Source organism: Ochotona curzoniae, unplaced genomic scaffold (genome assembly GCF_017591425.1).
Source record: "Ochotona curzoniae isolate NIBS_2020 unplaced genomic scaffold, NIBS_Ocur_1.0 contig_3520, whole genome shotgun sequence".
Classification (NCBI taxonomy): domain Eukaryota; kingdom Metazoa; phylum Chordata; class Mammalia; order Lagomorpha; family Ochotonidae; genus Ochotona; species Ochotona curzoniae.
In genome coordinates this window covers 13,363,968-13,386,844 of record NW_024465894.1, presented here as the reverse complement: position 1 = coordinate 13,386,844, position 22,877 = coordinate 13,363,968, and the positions used below count along the sequence as shown (strand labels likewise).

General features: G+C 42.7%; 1 protein-coding gene across 3 annotated transcripts in view; it reads right to left on the bottom strand.

Annotated features, from left to right (window-relative positions):
* Nucleotides 1–19,490, bottom strand: part of CPNE1 (copine 1) — a 36,878-nt gene extending 17,388 nt beyond the window's left edge. Inside the window, exons 1-4 of one of the 3 annotated variants that reach the window (XM_040981563.1) lie at nucleotides 19,349–19,490; nucleotides 12,312–12,396; nucleotides 4,974–7,809; nucleotides 3,945–3,953 (exon numbers count right to left, since the gene is read on the bottom strand). In XM_040981563.1, the coding sequence (XP_040837497.1) occupies nucleotides 3,945–3,953; nucleotides 4,974–7,787 (2,823 nt within the window). In that variant the 5' untranslated portion in view covers nucleotides 7,788–7,809; nucleotides 12,312–12,396; nucleotides 19,349–19,490. Of the gene's footprint in view, nucleotides 1–3,944; nucleotides 3,954–4,973; nucleotides 7,810–12,311; nucleotides 12,397–19,348 lie in introns of those variants that run through there. The other 2 variants (XM_040981565.1, XM_040981564.1) reach the window with 2 other exon arrangements.
* Nucleotides 19,491–22,877: the final 3,387 nt, after the last annotated feature.

The following is a 22,877-nucleotide window of genomic DNA, read 5'->3' as shown; positions in this document are numbered from 1 at the left end:
AGCCCTGGACTTTCCAACCATTTTAGCAATGAACTAATGGATGGAAAAATATCTCCAACTCTCTTTCAAATAAAATCTGTAAAGAGAAGTAAGGTCAGAGTGCAGACATCTCCAGCTATCTGCCAAATGCAATGTTCTGCTGTGCCAGTTACTACTTCTCTACAAGTGTGTGCTCAATCTCTAGGCTTAATCTTCAACATGTTAATAAAAGGTTCCCAGCTCTCGACAAAATTCAAAGGACATTAATTAACAAGATTTCCTGCTCCCAAGTACTGCTGCTCTGGATCTGGGGCTGGAAAGTTTCTATCAGGCAGTTTTTTATTTCTCTTGACACTTCAGTAGTACAGTGATGCAGGAACCACCACGTCGGGTTGCACGTTAGTCATGTTGACGGGGAAAAGGAGCTACATTCTACAGTGCATTTGAAATTGACAAACAGCTCAAGTAGGTACCAATGGATTAATCTACTTACGGTATGCTTTTCCTAGAAAAATCACTACAGCACCAAGGAATCCTGCTACCATCAGAGTATACTTCCCCAGACATTTAATAAGTCAATTTGATCTATTAGCTGCATACTTAACAGATAAATCAAGCAACTTAAGAGGGAGGGTGGTGGGCAAGGCCATAGGCTAAAACTCCCATCCTTCCTCAAGAAAAACCAAAACAAAAACACTTTAACATTTTAGAAAAACAGTTATGAGTATATATCTAACAAACCACTTCTTTCCAAAAAATACCGGAAAGCAAATACTAACTTGCAGAAACAACACTTCCAGGACAAGAAGCAGACAACCACACAGAACTCAACCTTTTCAGATGATAAGCGACATCCTGGATACCTGCAGGCTGATTTCACGCAATGATTTTCAAATGCTTAGTTACACCTTGATCGCCTACGACCAGGAATTATGTCTAGCATATGCCATTTTAGAACAAACAGAAGATTCACATACAACGCCTGTTTAAACCCTTTCAACATAAAAAGTTATATATTTTTCAATCACTTTGGTTATAAAGAACACTCTATGGGTTTCAATGAAGCCCAATCTAGATTTTATTTAAATAATAAAAAAAAAACACCTCTGTAAAGCTGAAACTAACTTTCCACTTTCTTTTTCAGAAGATAAACAAATGCGGGAGGCAGAAAATCAGCACATTAGAAAGCAGCAGTATTTTCCATTTCTCTTTCTTCTCCACCTCAAATAGACAACATACCATAATAACGCAAAAGCAAAAACCAAAGCTTGAGGATTGTGAAATTAAGAACCTATTCTGAAAATTTCCTACTGTTGTCACAGTATTTTGAAACCGGAATTCACAAATCCCTTTAAGATGTCTGTCAAAAAATATGTGATCAATCCCTGGCTCTTTCTGTGTTTTTAAGTAATTTAGTAGCAAAAGGCATATATGATAAAATGCACAAAATGTGGGTAGCATGGATTTGACCAAGAACAATTTTCTCCCTACCAGTCAAGTATCTTCTTCTTTCCACATTTCAGCTTAAGTAGATAAAGAACAATCGTTACCTCCAAGATCACCAAATCCACCTTTTCAAGGCATGTTTGTCCAGGGGTTTAAAACCTGATGTACTTCTCTGTACAGTTAAAGCATTGAAAGCATCAGCCTGTTTTATTTTGTGACAAGTTTATTGAACAGTAGTATGCAATACTTCATCTTTAAACAAAATCTTTGCTGAATGATGCCTCGGCAGTATTTGCTGGCAATGATGTGGCTATACTGACAGGGAGCCATTTTACTGTGTTTGGTTTCTGAAGCTTGGACACAGTGGAATTGCCAGTGAAACAATTTAAATGTGGCAACTTTGAAATTTTGAGTGATTACTGCCAGAAATTCTTTCCAGAAGATTTAATCAGCAGCAGTTCAGCATTTTATTTTTCAAGTGTTCTTAAAATTGGTAAGATGTTATTTTTACACACTTGACCCACACCTGTACACAATAACAATGCAGTTATGTTCTGAGTTCGGAGTTTAAGGCTTTTATATACCCTTACTTTTATACATACTTGCTTACTTCCTTACACAGTCTCCTAAACTTTACCTACTGACCCTTAACTATGCTGACTGCTCAAATTGCTATCTGAAATTTTGAATCAAGTTTCCTACTGAACTTTTCATCGTTGATGCTTTGACTACCTGGAGAACAAAGCCAAGAACTACATCTCACTTAACACAGTGTTGGATTAAAAATAAAGCCACTAGTAACTGCACATCCAAACTAACATGTAACATAGAACACACCTCCAAATTATGCTTTCAAACTAAATGTTCCACAGAAATTCAGAAATCTTTACAAATTTGCTTATTTATAATACATTTGCAAATTTGTCTGATCCTTTAAACTAAAAAAAGATAAAAAAACTTCAGTAGAAGGAAAAGAAACTAAAGAATCTCTTCCAATAATGTTAGTGATCACAAATATATACACATATAATTGAGTATCACGATAGTGTTTACAAATGAACACGACTTTCAGCAAAGCTTTACAAACCCTTTGGACCATGCAAAGTAAATGAGAAAATAAATTCATTTCCACCCCAAACCTAGATTAAGAAGAAAATTTTCAGGAAAATGAGGTATGACCAGTTTCACATAACACCTTTTAAAGAATTTTTTAAAAACTGAAGGCTCCAATACCCAGAACAAGATAAACAGTATGCTTAGCAGTTAGTACTATGTTAATAAGTATCAGATACACAAAAACGAAGTTCCAGAACGCAAAGCATTTAATTACATTTCACAACAAGACGCACTGCTGTGATTCAATGAAATGAAACATAGTTCTCTCCAATTTCTACACAAACCACTATTTTCTCAATTTATTTAATTTGATGAACAATGAAAGAAAGTTCTCCTTTTCAGTATTTATCTAAGATGTAGAAATAACAAAGCAGTTGCAATAGAGTATGAATTATTTAATATGAATGCATAAACATAATCAAACTGCAAAAATGATAAAAGACTTTGATCTTCAGACAACTCATTTTTCTAAAATGGAAATAGATTTCCAATGGGGAGAATAAAATCTGCAGTTGAAATAGACTCCCAAGCAATGTTGCTGTGTTTTGCACTCTGTCTCTGGAATCAGAAACAACTTAACAGAAAATGTAAATCAAACAGCATATACAAACATATTGCTTTTTAAGTTGAGGAGGCAGTATCTAGGGCTCTGTCAAAGCAAATCTGTATCTAAATTATCAAAAGACCCACAACCCAGCCACCTCTTTTTCAAAGTCTAAAACAATCCTGTCCCTCAAAGAAATCCAGTTCTGTAAGTCCTCTGAGAATGTCAAATCTTAAATCTTATTACACAAATTAAATTATTGCCACTCATAACTCTGAAGTACACGAGACGCTGTTTTTCAGCGTCCCACTGACTTGCAACACCAAAAAGGCACTATGTATGTATTTTTAAATAGCAAATACTTCTTTTAAACGACTAACACCTTTGAAAATACATCGACCTACAGGAAATGTTGAGGATGTTTCAAATCAAGGCGAGAGGATCATATAGAAGACAAAATTTGCTTTTCATGCTATCTACCAATCTTCCATTCCGTACGTTTACTGTGCCAGGTGACCCATCCTTAGTGCATTTTAACTAAGGAAAGCAATTCTAAGTAGAGCCTTTTTGTGGCAATGAACAGAACATTGTACGCAAATCCTTTCATGACAAGGACATTTACCAACCAGAACCCATGTGGTCCTCCTGCCTTAGTGTCCTGATTGCCAAAGGGAAAAAAAAAGGTATTTGACAGAGCAAGGAGCCTCACTTTCTCTCCTCTGCAATTGTATGAATTTTTGTACACAGCCTACACATCAAGCTATACCACCAAACCATCTTCAGGTGACAGGACTACACATATTATCTACAGACCAGTTTAGGATCTTTTGTTCTTTACTGCTATAGCTAACAAGGCTACCAATTTCAACTTGTGTTTTATAAGGCCTAGATAACAACGACATTTTTTTATGAGCAAACCTCTCATTTACTTAAAGGCCACATAAACTGGGACATACCAAAATTGACCGAAAAATAAGTCCACCTTAAATAGGGCTTCAAAGTAAGCATCTTTCAATTATTACAAGTGGCTTCTGGTTTATGTTGTCATCAAAATAACATGAGCAATTTTTAAACTGTCTACACTAAACTTGGCGATCAAACCAAAAAGGCTCTGGTAGGTAGAAGACTTCAGTTTATTTTTATGGCAAAAGTCTTATTCCACACAGTTTTAAGTGTGACATTAGAAATCAAAGTTCAAGGTTATAGCACAAACCATGTGTGGAGTTTTGTATTTTAGGGGGAAAAACCCCAACGAAGCAGTTCTGCTCATTTACATATCAGTCAAACAGGGAAACAAAGCAGCAATTTCTAAAGCAGGACTGTCTGTACAGCAAGAACCTTCAAGAAGCAATAAAAGTACATACAATGAATCTGTATACAGAGATTTTATTCAGTTTTAAAAGAAAACGAGGACTTTAGACAAAGCTTTGACCCTACAACAAAGCAAATCCGTCCAGCTTTAAACCAAATTCCAGGAGTAGCCAACTTAATATTTTTTCCACAGCTGGCAAGAGCACACTCAATGAGCTCTACTGACATTTCTATTTTTTCATCCCATGTGGTATGAAACAAAACCAATCTAGGCTCCTTGATAAGCTTTATGCAATCAGTTGAGATTTACAAACGGTTTCTCTGACGTTATGTCAATCATTTTTGTTCTTTTCAGACAGCTTTACTGTAAAATACAACAAGGTTTATCCCATTGTGAGTCTTCTGTAAACAGTTAACAATGCTCTATGTTATGGGAACCAATCTATGCAACTCAAAACAGTCCACAGATTCTAACCTGGAAATACTAGGAAAACAATCTGAATGCATTAATCACAGCAATATGAAGATCTACCCTAGAAAGAGTCGACGTGAATGGCTATCCTAATATAAGTTTTACTTTCCTTGAGCCTATAGGTCTGTCATTTAAGTCAATAACAGCAGCCGTGGCTTCATCCCGAGATTCAAAAGCCACCATGGCCTCACCTGTGGGCATACCTTTTTCATTGTATTTCAAACATACTGAACCTGGAATCACCTGATAGCCATAAAAGAAATCTAGAATCTCATCGATAGACACAGTGAAGGGCATGTTCTGCACCTTAATTACTGTAGGCCCTGGTTTTCCAGAACTAGATCCAAACCCAGGCGGACCACCAATATGGATTGGCCCAGGCCCAGGCCCTGGCCCAGGCCCAAAGGCTGGTGGTCCACTCAAATGCCCAGGGGCAGTTCCAAGACCAGGAGGACCACTTGCAAAGGCAGGGGGGCCACCTAAACTACCAGGACCATTTCCAAAATTCTGAGGTCCTCCACCAAATCCTGATGGCCCACTTAAATTATTTGGTCCACCTCCAAAACCTGGAACATCCAGTCCTAGACCAGGCAGGCCACCACTTCCAACTGAAGGCATACCAGGTCTACCATCACCAAATGCCCCTCCTAATCCTGGAGGAGGGAGTGGTGGCCCAAAGGCATTTGATCCACCAAAATTACCAGGAAAGTTAAATGGAGGCCCATTGCTCGCCTCCTTTGATCCTACAGCTAAGAAGGGATGCTCTTCACCTCCACTACTAGGCAATCCTGCATTGGGCAATCCTCCACTCGGTACTCCTGCACCAGGCATTCCTGCACCAGGTAGTCCCGCACTGGGGATTCCCGGGCCAGGCATTCCAGCACCAGGAATTCCGGTACTGGGTATTCCTGTACTGGGTATACCTGCACTGGGCAATGCCACACTGGGCAATCCTGCACTGGGCAACCCTGGTACCGCCGGATTACCTGGCACAGGCAGCTTTAACCCCTTTTTCCCTTGGGCAGGGGGGTTTTTCTCAATTTCTCTCATGTCTTCTAGGGAAACTACATGAACAAAAGCTTCTCTCCCATTTAGTTTTTTACGGTGTAAGTGTTCAGACTTACGTGCATCATCTTCATTTTTAAATTGAACCAATGCCTGTCCTAGACCTTGCCCATTGTTATCAACCAGAACATGTACAGCATTCTCATCCACTGGAATTCCTTCCAGAAACTGAAGAACATCCATCTTGGTAATGCTGAATGGAATATTTGTTATGTGAGCACAAACTTTGGCAGAGTTGACATCTCCCTCCGGATTTAACATCATTTCCCTCTGGTCATAACTGAAGTTCTGCAGTCTTTTTCGAATCATATCTATCTTTTCTAGCATACCTTTCTTAGTAATTGGATGAACTTGAATAAAACGACTGCCCATGTACTGTTTATGACGACACAAAGCAGCCTTATAGTCAGCCTCATTCCTGAACTCAACAAAGCCTTCGCCAGTTGCTTTCCCATTGGGTCCATAAGCTATATAAATACTATCTTCTACAATATCCAACTTCTTAAAAAAATCAATGACATGTTTGTTTTCTGCTTCAAAAGGCAGCCCTTTCAAGTAAACGCAAAAACCAGCCTCATGCGGTGATCTTGACCTTGACCTTTTCTGCCCAGTGGGCGATTTTGACCTGGGAAGTGTCGGAGGAGGGGGATGAGTTTGTCCAGTAGGTCCCATACTTTGCTTAAAAGTGATATGGCCTCCAGCAGCTACCCACTGTCTCTCTGTGGCAGGGCTAACTTCCACATAGCGTTGAATCATCAGCATTCTGTTTCGTTTCAAAGCTTCAAATGTATCTTGAGGGGAGAGAAATTTAACCAATCCATTCCCATTATTTCGGCCTACATGATCTTTCAACAAATGAACTGCATCAACACGGAGCCCATGGAAAAATTCTCTAACATCATTTTCCATCGCAGAAAAGGGCATTCCATGCACACTGACATACAGATCATCAGGATTGATGGGAAGTGGCTTCATACTGCTTTGAGAGTTCAGCTGGATAGGATTAACAGGATTCAATGGACCCAGAAACATAGGGTTCAGGTTATTATTCAGATTCAAAGGTGCTCCGGAGCCATTCATTCCAGCAGGCAGAGGTGCTACAGGTGGCGGATTCAAGGGTGGCATGCCCGACATAGGTGGCAGTGGGGCCATAGGTGGTACAGAAGGGACCGGGGGAATCGGGGGCACAGGAGGCACCGGAGGCAAGGTAGGTACTGGAGGAGGAACTGGTATCGGAGGAATGGACGGCATCGGTGGCAAAGATGGCATCGCTGGGATTGGAGGAATTGGTGGTGGTGGGACAGTGTTCATTGGAGAGGCTGTACTGGGAACAGTTGAGCTAAATGTTGGGCTCCCAAAGGAAGTCCCAATACTTGGAGGAGCAGTTCCTACACTGGCTGTGGAAAATGTCTGTATGTTTTTGCTGCTTTCGTGAACAGAAGTGGTAGCAGTAACTACACTGGGTGAGGGATTATTAAAGTTGGGTACTGTTGTAGGCAAGTTTACCCTGGCACTCATTCCTGAGCTCGGTGGAGGTCCCGATCTACTAGTATTTGCTGGTGGTATATCTAAGTTGGCAGTTTCAAACCGCCTACGACTCAGTTCAATCATATTCTGCATTTCTGTTTTACTACTCAACAATAGTGTTACTTTTGACCCTTTAATTGTACCACCTGTGCACATCATACCAAGCCTTGCATCTTCATCAGTGGCAAAAACGATGAAAGCCTCACCCAGTTCACCCCCTACAATATGCACGCCCCCATCAGGGATGGTCAATCCAGAGAAGAAGTGGCGAATGTCCATGGTCCCCGCCACAATTGGGAGACCTTGCAAACGGATGACCACAGCCATGCTGCGCTGAAACCACACACACCTGCAGATGAGAAAAGGCAACGGCCAGGTCAGACTCCTTTTTATCACACCAGGTTTTTAGCTACAAGAATGACCAACTACCATAGCAAGCTCTCCAATGTTCCCTCAAGTTATTATAGGCTATTTTTTTTTAAATTAAACACTCTAATTTAAGAAACAATTGGAAACTCAATTCCAAGACTCAAAAGTTTCAGAAAAAATTATTGTAGGGCAGTGAAACCATTTTATACATCATTCAGACCACTGATCATTTACAAAGTTAAGACAAATGTGTAATTCAAATCAGGAAACAAAGTTTTACAAATGCGAAATGCACATCAAAGTTTAGCATCTTATTTATATTATCTGATAACCTCATGGAATAAATCAGAGTGTTTCCGGGGTTCACTCTCAAAATCCAACAAACAGAAAACTAGAATATGAATGGGTTATACATAATAATTAACACTAAAGCAGCTTCAAGTCTCTAATGAAAATCTATTCCACATTTCATACTAAGACCTTTCACTCGGCCTTACCATTTAAATCACACAAGATTTCTTATAAATGACGATACCAAAAGAAATGATAGCCAAAATCAGAATTACTTGTATTTATCAACCAAAAAGCAGAAATTAGTAGCAATGCCAAGTAGGCCATATGAATTAAAATAAATCCAATAACTCATTACCATATAAAGCATTTAAAGTAAACAAAAGCAAGAAATTGTTTGTTCCCTAAAGAAGACCTGACAAGAAAAGCGAGCTTTCTGTCTTAGAAGAACTAGGCTGTACATCTTAACTCGGTGACTGTTACAGTTGAGAATCCAATCCAACTCCTGTGAGATCTTTGGCTGCTTACTGATACTCTCACAAAGAAAATATTTACCACTCATTTAAGTAAAATTTCAGTTCTAAAGCCTTTTAAAATGCAAATCCAGGGCACAGTGCAGCAGCGTAGTAGCAAAAGTCCTCGCCTTTGAATGTGCCAGGATCCCATATGGGCACAGGATCTAGCCCTGGCAGCCCCACTTCCCATCCAGCTCCCTGCTTGTGGCCTGGGAAAGCAGTCAAGGTTGGCCCAGAGCCTTAGGACCAGGCACCTGCAATGGGGGTGTGGAAGAAGCTCCTGGCTCCTGACTGGCTAAGCCCTAGCCATTGCGGCCACTTGGAGAGTGAACCATCGGATGGACGATCTTCCTCTCTGTATATGAGCTTCCAAAAAAAAGGGGGGGGGGGGCAGTGGCACTAAAGTTCCCAAGACTGAAAAATCAAGCAATCTTAAAAAAAAAAAAAAAAACTTTAAAAATATGGGACCAGGGCCCAGCACAGTAGCCTAGCAGCTAAAGTCCTCGCCTTGCATGCACCAGGGTCACACATGGGTGCCGGTTTCGAGGATGGCTCAAAGCCTTGGGATCCTGCACCCACTTAAGAGACCTGGAAGAGGCTCTGGACTCCAGGCTTCAGATTGGTGCATCCCCAACTGTTACAGTCACTTGGGGAGTGAAACCAATGGATTTCTGAATTCACAATAAAAATAAAATAAATCTAACAACAACAACCACAACAAAAATATATATATACAGGACCAGGGTGTGTGTCTCTGACACTCTCCTTTCGAAAGGGACCCCACCTCCTGGCTCTTCTTTTAAAGACTTATTTATTTTCATTGGCAAAGTCAGATATACAGAGGAGAGACAAGAGAGGAAGATCTTCCGTCCAATGATTCCCCAAGTGACTGCAACAGTCAGTGCTGTGCCAATCCGAAGCCAGGAGCCAGGAACCTCCTCCAGGTCTCCCACACGGGTGCAGGGTCCTTGGGCCGTCCTTGACTGCTTTCCCAGGCCACAAGCAGGGAGCTGGATGGGAAATGGAGCTGCGGGAATTAGAACCGGTGCCCATATGGGATCCCGGCGTGCAAGGCGAGGACTTTAACCACTACGCTATCACGCCTGGCCCCTGGCTCTAACTTGAGGGATACTTTCCCCTTCCCTCTTCTTCCACGTTCACCTGGTCATTTCACAAATAAAACTTCTCTGTCTGCAACCTAAAACACATGTACAAACATACACATATATATGACCAGTGCAACAGTGCAGCAAGCTAACTCTTCTGCTTACTAGAATCCCACATGGGCAACAGTTCATGTCCTGAATGCTGCACTTCAAATCCAGCTCTCTGCCTTCCACCTGGGGATGCAGCTGAGGATGGCCCAACTCCTCAGTCAGCTGCTATCATGTGGGAAACCCAGAAGAAACAGTTTCTGGCCCAGTGGAGCCAGTGTTTCCACACAGCTGCTGCTTGTCACTGCTAGCAATGTGGGCCTCACGTATTAGGGAACTGGTCTGAGCTCCCCTACTCTGATTCTGATCCATCCCTTTCCTAACGCACCTGGAAAGGCAGCAGAAAAACGCATAAGTGCTAGGTATTGAGCATGTCAACTACATGGTACATACAGATGGAGCTCCTGGCTGCTGGTTTCAGCCTGTCTCTGGCGTAGCTGTTGTGGCCTTTTGGGGAGTGAACTGGTACATGGAAGATAGATATTTCTTTTTTGTCACTTTGACTTTCAAGTAAATATTTTAAATAAACAAACTGGGAGTTCGGTGTGGTAGCCTAGTGGTAGTCTTTGCGTTGCATATGCCAGGATCCCATATGGGTCCCAATTCATGTCCCAGCTGCTCCATTTTGCATCCAGCTCCCTGCTTGTGGCCTGGGATAGCAGTCAAGGATGGCCCAAAGCCTTGGGACCCTGCACCCACAAGGGAGACACAGAAGCTCCTGGCTCCTGCTTTAAGATTGGCTCAGCAGTGGCCGTTGCAACCATTTGAGGAATGAAGCAGTCGATCTTTCCCTTGGACTCTCCTCTGTGTAAATCTCCCTTTCCAATAAAAATATGTCCCAATAGATAAATAATTGGGTTCTGTGACTTCATTCTGTGTCTGTTGAGTTTTGGAGTCTTAGTATATGTAAGCTCTATGATTCTGTAACTCCATGCCAGCAGTTTTACAGTGTCAAGTATTCTAGAAATACTAAAATCAATGCAACTAAATTTGTTAACTGTGGCTCAGTGAGCTAAGTCACCACCCCACACCACAAAACTGCTTTGAATCTGTGTTGCCCTGTTTCAGATTCAACTTCCTGTTAATATGATTTGGAAGGCAAAAGAAGATGCACCAAGTGTTTTGGGCCCCTGCCACCCAAGTGGGAGACCAGTACGGAGGGCCAGGGTCCTGGCTTCAGCCTGGCCAGACCTGGCTGTTGTGTGGCCATCTGGAAGTGAACCACCAGATGGAAGAATGAGATCTCTCTCACTTGTGCTCTTTGTTGCTATGTCTTTCAAATAAATCAATACACAAATCTGTTAAAATGTATAATTCTATTTCAGCATTAGGATTGTGGTATACAAGAGAAAGTTTGGGTTTGACAGTTTCTTCATATACACACACACAAAAAAAACCATCTTCAAACTGACTGGCAAACACAATGCTCTTTGTGAGACCACCACAAAACACTAGTAACTTGGGGGAGATTGAGTGAAGCTTTGTAATTTCAAAAGTCCACAAGAAAAATGAACACTACGTAATATCACACTAACAGACTTTGTTAGCAACTATAAAGAAATTCCTCAAGTTTCAAATCATTAAATCAAATCTACCTTCCTTACTAATTCTAAAATATGGGGTTATATGCGAAATTGTAAAAGCATTCCAATTCAACTTCAAAAATGCTTAGCCACTTTATATGGGGAAAGCATGATGGGTAATCCAGGTACCCAAAACAACTTTAAGAAATATCAGTCTGCACTGGGATAATGAAACAGAAACACAAACATTAAACACAGGCCTAAAGTCACACACGCCATTAGTCTTTCACCATTTTCTTTTAAGAAAGGAATTCACTGAGTCTGTACAAGACACACAGGAAAACACATACTGAAAATCTGCCTCATGTTACTTAGAGATGAGAATTAAATTAAAATAGAGCACAAGATTTACTCATAAAGCCATCTGAAGATGAGAACAGGTTTTAAGTTCTGAAATATAGAAAGTAACATCTTTACTCTGCTTACCAGGTATCTGCTTGCCAGATAAGCCATTCCAAACTATCCTGAGCCTCCTAGCTTATGTATAGTAACATGCCCAACTGTTCCAAGGTTCCATCTTAAGTCTAAAATTTGAAGATACAACCTAATATCTATACCTCTAAGGAATATGATTAACCATACCAATAAGAAGAATCTATATTTCTAAGCAGTCTCAGCTGCTACTAAGGAAAACGACCCAACTAATTACTGCCAAAGAATGCAGCAGAAGTGTATGTATGTAAAGCTGACCCCCAGAAAAAGGTGTAACTGTCCAAGGAACCCCAATCTCCCCATCCCAACTGTCACATAAGCTAAACACACACAAACATTCTTATGAGCACACACACTGTTTAATTACTACACATATTTTCATGTTTCTTAATAAGTTATCTAATTTTATGGTGTGTAAAATCAAACCCTCTATACAAAGTCTCTTACCTGATAATATAAGAGATGTATTTTCTTAACAAGAAGTAGAGGCCAAGTCAATCCTGTGGGCAACCAATTAAAACCAACTTTTAGACTGCAATAGAGAATAAATGGAGGCAAAAATCAATTCAGGAAACACAAAACAATACGCACAGGCCACACTGAACTGTACATTATGAAGGCGAGTCTGAAACACCAACGTACTTCATTAGAACACATTTTAAAAAGAGAAAAACCATGTATCAAAATTCCATACATGTATTTTAACTTGGTACTACTTTCAAATGATTCTCTCTCAAAGTATCTATAAATTTACATACATCAAGAAAGTATGATATTTAGTCCAAGAAAAAAACCAAGTGAAAACTAAACCACTCAAATAAGGTCAACTTCTTCACAGTTTTCATCATTTGATCATTAAACCAGTCCAGAAAACTAACACAAAATTCAACTGCCATTTTCCCCAAGTTCCCACCAAGCTTTTCCTGAAAACAACAGTAAGTCCTGGAAAAATTAAGTCATCAATTCAAAGGTACCTGGGGAAATGAGTGCAATTCTTTCTATTTATTTTCTTTTACAACAAAACTGAATCAATAACAAAATTTAAAAAGTGAAAAGTTTTGGCTACGAGAACTAATTTCAATTAACCTGCGGAAAATTAACACCACAGCAGTTCTAAAAAAAACTTGCAGTTAAAAAAAATGAAAACCCCTCCAAGTCTGGTAAGTTGAAAGTACTTCCCAAAGAAAAATTTTGAACAACTCATAAGCAGTATGTATAGCCAATGATTCAACTATATTCAAAAGGTCATTTTTTAAATTCAGAAAAAGAAAACTGTTTCTTTTGGGCATTAAGATAAGCAACAGAAGACTTAGCCAAAGCTCATGTTAATCTTTCAAGGTCAAAATACTCCTACCAAGACTAATATTCACCACCAAAAAGTAAAACACGACTACAAAAATTTCCCAAAGATCAAATAAACATCTTCCAATTAAGTACTCAAACTCCAGGAGAACAAAGCGACTGCTTGACACAGAAACTTTTGCAGATATTATAAACATGTTTTCAGAATTACTACTAAAGCACCAGGAAAAGCAGAAATGACTCATTGGGGTCCCTGCCACAGACAGAACTCCCAGCTCTTGGCTTCCACTAGGCCCAACTCAGATTGTTGCTGCCATCCGCAGAGTGAACCAATAAGCAGATGGAAGATCTCTTTTCCTGTCCCTTTCCCTTCCAAATAAAGATCTTAAATAACAAAAACCAAAAATGCCTTTTTTACTCAAAAGCCATTATTTAGGGGCGGGGATTTGTTGTAGCATTTCAGATCAGAGTACCTGGTTCTTGTTCTACTACCTATTTCTTCTGATATAGTTTCAATCTAATGCAGCACCTGGAAAAGCAGCTGAACATGGTCTAAATATTTGGGTTCCTACTACTCATGTGGGAGACCTGGATGGACTTCCTGGCTCCTGGCTTTAGCTTGGTCTACCCCTAGTTGCGACAGGCATTTGTAGAGAGAATCAGCAAATCAAAGGTAACTCTCCTTCTTTTATTCTGCCTTTCAAAATAATCGCCTTCACGGTGTACCATATGGGTACTGATTTGAGTTCCAGTTGCTCCACTTCCAAAAGAGCTCCCTGCTAAAGTGCCTAGGAAAGCAGAGCAAGATTGGCTCTTGGCAACTGCCTTCTGCTTACCCCAGCCCTGCCAATTGCAACCATTTAGGTTGTCTCTCCTTCTCTAATTCTGCCTTTCAATTAAATAAATCTTTGTTTTAAATGGTCACAAAGTAAAATGTGGAACAATATCAACAAAATACTTGCTTCCATAAGGGGGATATTATGGATTGAACTATCTGCTCTTTAAAGGTTTGACTCTTAATAGTCTCTTAACCAGAGTGATTTTCTAATTAAGCACTTTTGATAAACATCTGACCTCTCCTGAAGACATCAATTCAAAAGTTCAGGTATGATCCTGGTATAGTAGCCTAGCAGCTAAGGTCCTCACCTTGCCTGTGCAGGAATCCCATATGTGCACAGGTTCTAAGCCAGCAGCCCTGCTTCATTTCCCATTCAGCACCCTGTCTGAGGCCTGGGAAAGCAGTTGAAGACGGCCCAAAGCCTTGGGACCCTGCACCCGTGTAGGAGACCTGGAAGAGGCTCCTGGCTCCTGGCTTCGGTTTGGCGCAGCTACGGCTGCTGTTGGGGTCGCTTGGGGAGTGAATCATCGGACGGAAGATCTTCCTCTCTTATCTCTCCTCCTCTTTGTACATCTGACTTTCCAATGAAAATAAAACATGGAGTCAGGCCAATTTCCCAAATACAGCGGACACAGATTCCTCAACCTCTCCCCTCTCAGCCCCAAAACAGCAAGTCTTGCCTAAGAAAGGACAAACCCAAAGCTAGCCAGTTAAACCCACAGAGAACTTATTAGATCTCGCCTCAAAATATCTACTGGGCTGCCTGAAGCTATGAAGAAATGACTAGTTAAAGTTTCAGTTGCTTAATTTAAGGCACAGATAATCCCAGATAATACTTGTGGTTCTGCTCCTCTTCAGCGAAGAGGAAGCTACGGCATGCTACGGAAAAATGCAGCAAAGGCTGAAGTCAGAACCTCAGTATACTTGAAGAACATCAGGTGTAGTTCTTCAAACCAGACAGGGAAATGGGAACTGAAAATGTAAGGCACGTTTGTTTACAGCACCCACTTTATGAAGACCACATAATTTAAGTCAACACTGTTTTCCAGGAGTCTCTTCCTGTATGCTGAGAGATATCAGCTCCACAGATGATTACAAAATGAAAAACCCACCCATCCACCTTAACCTTTGGAAGAAAAATACTAAAGACTCAAACACCAATAAATATTTTATCTATACATAGAATTTAAAGAGTGAAGAAGAAAATCTGCTTGCTCCATCATTAGGCTCCACTGATATATTTCAGAAGATCTAAGAGAAGAAGCTTATTTTACCACACACCTTACTTCAAGGTAGCTTCACAAATACCAGAGATGCACAAATTATAAATATATGCTACAAAACCTTAGAATATTAGGAACACTTACTTGCTATTCCAATCACTTGAAATTTCAAAATGTTTGACAAATTTTTCTAGCAAGAAATCATGGTACAAACTAAAACCTGATCATTTATACTCTTCAACTGGTATTAAACATCCAAGGGTGAATTTTAACTGTTATTATTCTTCACATGAGCCAGGGTACTAAGAGCTAGGTTCTTCAGATGCAAAAGAAACAAAAAACCAGCAACCCCTCAAATTTTTACCTCACAAATGAATAACAGAGACTCAAACCAACGGGCACAATGCTGTAGGCAGTACACTCACATTGTGGCAGGTGTTACAAAGCCACCACAGTTTATTCATGGTATTTTGTCTCTCACCCCCAAATGGAACAATATCAGATTCCGGCATGAAAAATTCTTCCAACAGTGATGGATGGAGATGTATCCTTTTTATAGTTCATCATTAAATTTTACCACCAACTTCTGTTCAGTACCCAAAGGCAGAAAATCAAATGATATTTCTAAATAACATTTCTTCTACCAAAAACCAAAAAGACATTATCTTCTGATCCTCTCAGATGTCAACAACAATGTTCATAATTTACCTAAACTTCAAAACAAAAAAATCAGCTTCCAATCTAACCAAATACAGTCACCCTTACTGTAAGGTAAAGCAGAGTCTAAGCTTAATCAACTAAGGGGTTGGCCTCGTGACAACTGGCTAATCCCCAGGTTTCAAGCACTGGCATTCCAACCTGGTGCTGTTTCGGGTGATGGGTGCTCCACTTCCCATCCAGCACCCTGCTTATGGGTTAGGAAAGCAGTCCATGACGACCCAAAGCCTTGGGACCCTGCACCCATGTGGGAGACCTGGAAGAAGTTCTGGCTCCTGGATTTGCATTAGCTTAGCTCCAGCCATTGCAGCCATCTGGGAAGTGAACCAGGAAAAGGAAGATCTTTGTCCCTCCCTCTTGGCATACAGTGGTAATTTACGTGAAATTAATTTTGTTTAGTAGATCTAAAAACAATGTTCACTTATTCCATGAACATTTAGTAATTACTTGTAGGTCAAGCAAAAAAATTCAAACACTGGATAACTATCCATTTTAGGGCATCTTTTGTGCAACCAATTTTTGATACTTAGTTTTTCCTGTAATGTTTACAGAAGAAAGCATTCATTCATTCAAACTGAAGGAGGGAGTAGCTCTCTGCAAAATGGAATAAACGGTATCAACATCAACACACTGGACTTCAGTACCCACAACACACTGACTCACAAAAGCAACCTTCATATCTAAAACTCCACCAAAATACACCAAATGCTCAATACGCAGTCAACCAGAAATGTAAATCATCAAAAAAGGGAAAGAAGCCTACCATGTACTGATATTAGCACATAACAACATGTTGCAAGTAACTACCAAAACAGTTCTGAAGCTTAACATATTTCATCTAGCACAAAGGAGCATAAGAAAAACAAATCACGCATTACAATCCATAAACGAAGAAATCAACATTTAACAGAGCATAATATGTGAGGAGTCAGACGGCTAGAGTTTTTTCTGGTCCCCAAGTTATTTTTTAAATATAAAATAGTATTTTCTCCCCCACATCTTAATTTCCCCAAAGCACATTTCTCCCAAGGACACCCAATTGGGGCAGAATTAACAATTCACCATCTGGAGGTGACCCACCTAATCTCATCTCCAGGACACTGTCCAGGAGGCAGTGCCTGAATGATCAATTAGAAGGGGAATGAGGAAATTAACCCACCCCACCCTTCTGGGGCTTTTGTTTCAGAGCCAGGTGCTACGGGAATCTTTCCTTTATTCTTGGAGAAATTCCTTTTGAGCTGAGGTTTAAAACGTACTATTTTCTCTAGAGCAAGGATGTTTCCTCCCAGGGACCCCCCTTCTGCCACTAGGGCAGGAGGCATGCTCCCTACTCTCTTCAAATAAATCCCGCTTTAAAACTAGAGTTGGTCACATGAAACAACTTCTTTCATGTAAGACAAGAAACGAGGTTGCTGCCATGTTTTGGTGCCGAACATCCTACAATACTAAAGAGATACCGATGCATTTCCTATTTCATGAGAAAAAAAAACTGCCCAATAACACAGTAATCCTTACACACCTTCATAGAAACACAAACATTTAATTTTCTTAAAAAATGACCAAAGAATTCACTTAAGAAACCCACAAAAGCTCTTTTTAAAATTTTTAGTATTCTTGGAAAACATCTGAACACAATTACTTTCCACTAACAAAACTTCTTTCCATCAAAACAATCAGATTTCGGACCCTGTGCAGTAGCCTAGCACCTAAAGTCCTCGCCTTGCACATACCAGGATCCCACAGGGTTTCCAGTTCTTACCCCAGTGGCTGCTTCCCATTCAGCTCCCTGCTTGTGGCCTAGGAAAGCAGTCCATGACAGACCAAGGCCTTGGGAGCCTGCACCCACATTGGAGATCTGGAAGAGGCTCGTAGCTCGTGGCTTAGGATCAGCTCAGCTATGACCATTGCAACCACTTGGATCAATGGACAGATGATCTTCCTCTCTGACTTTCCAATAAAAATAAGTCTTAAAAAAAAAAAAAACAACTACCAGATTTCAAAAACAAGCACAACCAGTCTTGTAGTCCATCACTTCAAAAAGCAAGATTTCTCACTACGTGCCCAAACTTGCAAGGTTTTGTTTCTTTCAACTTCAAATACTCTGAAACGTATTAACACAACCAGTTAACCAGATCCGAAGGCAAATCACACTACTTCAAACCATTCAAGGAAGAGCAAAAACAACTCCGGTCCCATGCCTTCAACAAATCTTTCATTGCCATCCCGTTTTTCAAGTTCTGGAGACTGACCATCACCCTAACCCTGATAACACAAAACGATTCCTGCCAACCTCCCCCAATCACACTGGGCCAACTTTGAGGATCCAAGAGGCAGAGAAAACCGCCATGACCCGGTCCACTGCAGAGTGTGCAATTCTCCATCTGCAGCACGCAGCTGAAGGCTGGCTCAGAATGGAGAAGAGGCCTGATGAGGGCTTACCGGGAGTCACTCAAGACGTCCAGGCCATCACCGCCGAGCAGCTAGGCGCGCTGCCCTAGTGCCCACCAACGAATACCCACCCACTCAGGCCAGCCAGCACAAGGCCACAACGAGGCTCCGCCCACCACCTCACGAGGCTGCAAACTACCTCCGCCACACTGCGGAGAAAACTACCCTTCCAACTCTGCTCCCACCCTCCGCATCTCACGGGACCTCCTCCTCCTAAACCTCAGGGAGGGCATTCGGCTCCTGACCGAGGGGGTGGGGACCCATGGAGGAGACTCTCACTACATTTCTGAGCCTCAGGAAGCGTGGTCGCCCCCTACTTCCCCGAGCTGGGCATTGGACGCAGTCCGCTCGCCGCTCCCTACACCTTTAGGCCACCGCGGGAGAGCAGAGGGGAACCCTCCTCCGAGACTTCCGTCGCGGATTCTCAGGAGGGTCCCGACAGCAGCTTTCCGCCCCACGGGCAGGTCCACACTGGAGCCTGCTTTTCCAGCAAGGCGGAGGCAGGGACGGCACGACCACGTTCCATCCCCACTTCGGGGGGGAAGCAGCAGGCTGGCAGGGATTTCTACCACATTTGCGGACACAGAACGCCTTCTGCATTCGGGATAAGTGTTTGTGTTTTCACTGCAGTCCCCGTTAGTTCGCAAGCCGCTTGGAGCCACCCGGCTCGGGCCTCCTCCCTCAGGTGACGAGAGGGAGGCGTCCACGCCATGGCCTCGTTCCCACTCCGGGAGGCAGGCTCATCCTCCGGGGTCCTCTCTGCATTTCCCTCACACCCCAAAGGGTCAGCGGCGTCCACCCATCCCGGGGCCTCCGCAACCTGGCCTCGTCCCTTTGTGTGGGGAACTGGCTGCGGCGGGCACGGGAGGCCTCCTCCGAAGGCCCCGCCCCGGGCCACCTAGGGGCGGCTCGAGCCCCGCACAGCCCCGCCCGTTCCGGGGCTGCGGGAGTCTTACCAGGGAGAGCTGTTGGGCACCAGAACCCAGACCCGAGTTACCCCCCGCGCGAGAGCCTCCGCCCCGCGGACGACAGCCCCAGCTCGGACGGCTTCCAGGAGCCCAACGCAGCCACCACCTCCTTCGCCGCTTCAGAAAATGGCCGCCAGGCTGAACCGCGACTCCGCGTTCCGGTCGGGGCGGGCCGGAGTGGCGGACGTCACGGGGCGGCGCGGCGCAGGCGCGCTGCGGCTGCCGCGAGAGCTCCCGGAAGTCGCCGGGGTTTGGCGTGAGAGGGATTAGAGATGGCGCTGGCGACGCGAGGTGTTGAGGCTGCGCGGTGGGGACGACTGTCCCCTCGGCCTCTGACTGGGATTTCAGACCCTTGCTTCACTCGGTGGCGCCTGCGCGAAAGGAGGGACACGGTGCCAAACTCAAACTGTGTTGAATATATATTTTTTAATTTATTTGAAGATTTATGTATTTTCATTGGAAGGAGATTTACAGAGAAAAGGAGAAACGGAAGAATCTCCCTTCCACTGGTTCAATCCGGCTGTTAATTGCTGCGCCTGAGCCAATCAGGAGCCAGGAGCTTCTTCCCGGTCTCCCACATGCTGCAGGGTCCCACGGCTTTGGGCCATTCCCCACTGCTTTCCCAGGCCACAGACCGGCAGAGGGAAGTGGAGCAGCCTGGGGTAGAATCGGTGCGTGCATGGGATGCTGTGTCTGGAGGTGGAGGAATAGCCACTTGAGCCCTTGCGCACACCCCGAATACTGTATTTAATGTAAGATCCAGGAACTGGTGGATGCTTGTGTTGGTAATAACAAATGAAAATGCTTTTTGCATTAACAAATTTTAATCCAGTTAACACCAGTATGTTCACTCCTGCTGTTTGGCATCTTGGCCAGGAATCTGCTCATGCGCCTGGGGAAACCAACAGTAGGTGGTGCCAGTAGTTGGGCCCACAATGGATCTGGCTTCTCGATTCTGTCTGTTTGGGAGTTTTTCTTGAGGGAACCAGCACATGGAAGACCACTCCACTGTCACCAGAGCCATTACAATGTTTTTTGTTTGTTTGTTTTGCTTTCTTTCAATATTTATTTTATTGGAAAAGCAGAACAATTTACAGAGAAAGAGTGGGCCCGGTGCTATAGCCTAGTAGCTAAATCCTCAACTTGCATCTGCCCAGATCACATATGGGGCAACACTTTCTGTCTGCTGGTCCACTTCCCGTCCAGCTTCCTGCTTGCAGCCTGTGAAGGCAGTAAGAGGTGACCCAAAGCATTGGGACCCTGAACTCACCTGGGAGATCCACAGGAAGAAGCTCTGTATATCTGCCTTTACAATACAAAAATAAAATAGATCTTAAAAAACAGTGCAATTATTAAAAGAAAAAAACAATACAGAGATTTTCCGTCCACTGATTCACTCCCCAGTGGCTGAAACAGCCAGAGCTGAGCCTATCCAAAGGGAGAAGCCAGGAGCTTCTTCAAGGTCTCCCATACCCAAAAAGTATGCAGGGTCATTGTGCAGGGATCTTGGCACATGAAAGGTGAGGATTAGCCATTGCAATAGGCCCATGATCTTATATTTTTAAAAAGACATATTTCTGGACCTGGCTAGGTAGCTGAGTGGCTAAATTCTTGCCTTGTACCGGGCTCTGATATGGGTGCCAGTTCCTGTTCTGGCTGTTGTGCTTTGCATCCAGCTCCCAACTTGTGGCCTGGGAAAGCAATGTAGGACGCCCCAAAGCATTGGAACCCTGCACTGGTGTGGGAGACCCAGAAGAGGCTCCTGGGTCCAGATCAGTCCAGCACAGTTTCAGCTGTTGCAGCCAACTTGGTAAGTGAAACAGAGGATGGAAGATCACTGTTTCTGCTCTCTGTAAATCTGAATTTCCAATAAAAATAAGTAAATCTTAAAAAGATGTATTAAGAAACTATATTTCCATATTTCTTTAGTCTTAACCCCAGCCCCAGACTCTATTACTCCTATTTTAGTTTATATCTTAATGAATATCCCCATCATTGACCTAGCCTTGCAAGCAAAAAATAAAGGGCCAGTGATGTGGCATAGCAACTTAAACTTATGCAAGTAACATTCCATATAGGTGATGGTTGGAAATGTGGCTGCTTCATTTCTTTTTTTTTTTTTTAAGATTTATTTATTTATTGGAAAAGTCAGAAATACAGAGAGGAAGATCTTCCGTCCAATGATTCACTCCCCAAGAGAGTGCAACAGCCGATGCTATGCCAATCCGAAGCCAGGATCCAGGAACTTCCTCCGGGTAACCCACAGGGGGGCAGGGTCCCAAAGCATTGGGCCGTCCTCGACTGCTTTCCCAGGCCACAAGCAGGGAGCTGGATGGGAAGTGGAGCTGTTTGGATTAGAACCAGTGCCCATATGGGATCCAGGCACGTTCAAGGCGAGGACTGTAGCCACCAGGCCATGCTGCCGGGCCCAGCTGCTTCATTTCCAATCTAGCTCCCTATTAATGCTCCTGGAAAAGCAGCATAAGACAGTTTAAGGGCTAGGACCCCTGCACCAAGGCTCTGTAATGGTGACTTTGGGGTGTCCCAGCCATTGTTTTTAAGGCCATTGGGGAGTGAACCACATGATGGAAGAATTTCTCTCTGTGTCACTTTTTTGAAAATATTTGTTTTTATTTCAAAGTCAGCTATATCAAAATGATGAGAGACAGAGAGAAAGATCTACTATCCAATGATTCACTCCCCAAGTGGCCACAATAGCCAGAGCTGCCCCAATCCGAAGCCAGGAGCCCAGAGCATCTTCCTGGTCTCCCACGTGGGTGTAGGATCTCAAAGCTTTGGGCTTTCCTCGACTGCTTTCCCAGGCCACAAGCAGGGAGCTGGATGGGAAACAGGGCTTCAGGGATTAGAACTGACACCCATATGGGTTCCCGGCACATGCAAGGCGAGGACTTTAGGCGCTAGGCCACCGCACCGGGCCCCCTCTGTAATTTATTAAAGAGGAAACAAAAGTGAGGAAACAAACGACTGACCCCCAGCATGTTTTTAAGAAGACTTGTGTGACAGATTTGACATGCCAAAGTGAGCAAACTGAAAAAACAAGCAAAAAAAACCAGATCACATTTGTAAATAAAACCTGTATTTTATACATAATTTGAAAATATAATATCATATTCAAAACATAGTCTATTAAATGCAGTGTGGTATCAAGCCATGTCCTAGAACACAAAAAGGACTAATTCCTACTGGAAAATGGATGAAATCTAAAGGTTATTCAAAAGTACCACTGTTAATCTCCTACGTTTTGATAATGACACCACGATTTTATATAAACTCAATTGCAGCTGCTCTAGCCTTCTCTTAGTTTCTCCAACATATCATGTTTTTTCTCAACATAATTTGCCCTTACTATTGTTTCTTACCCGTTAAGGGTTTGTCTTATTTCTGCTTCATAATGACCTCCACAGAGCAAGTGCTTGACGCAGTTGTTGGGTCACTGGCTAGGACAGCTGCATCCACTATCTGAATGCATGGCTCTACTACTTGGGACCTTCCTTGC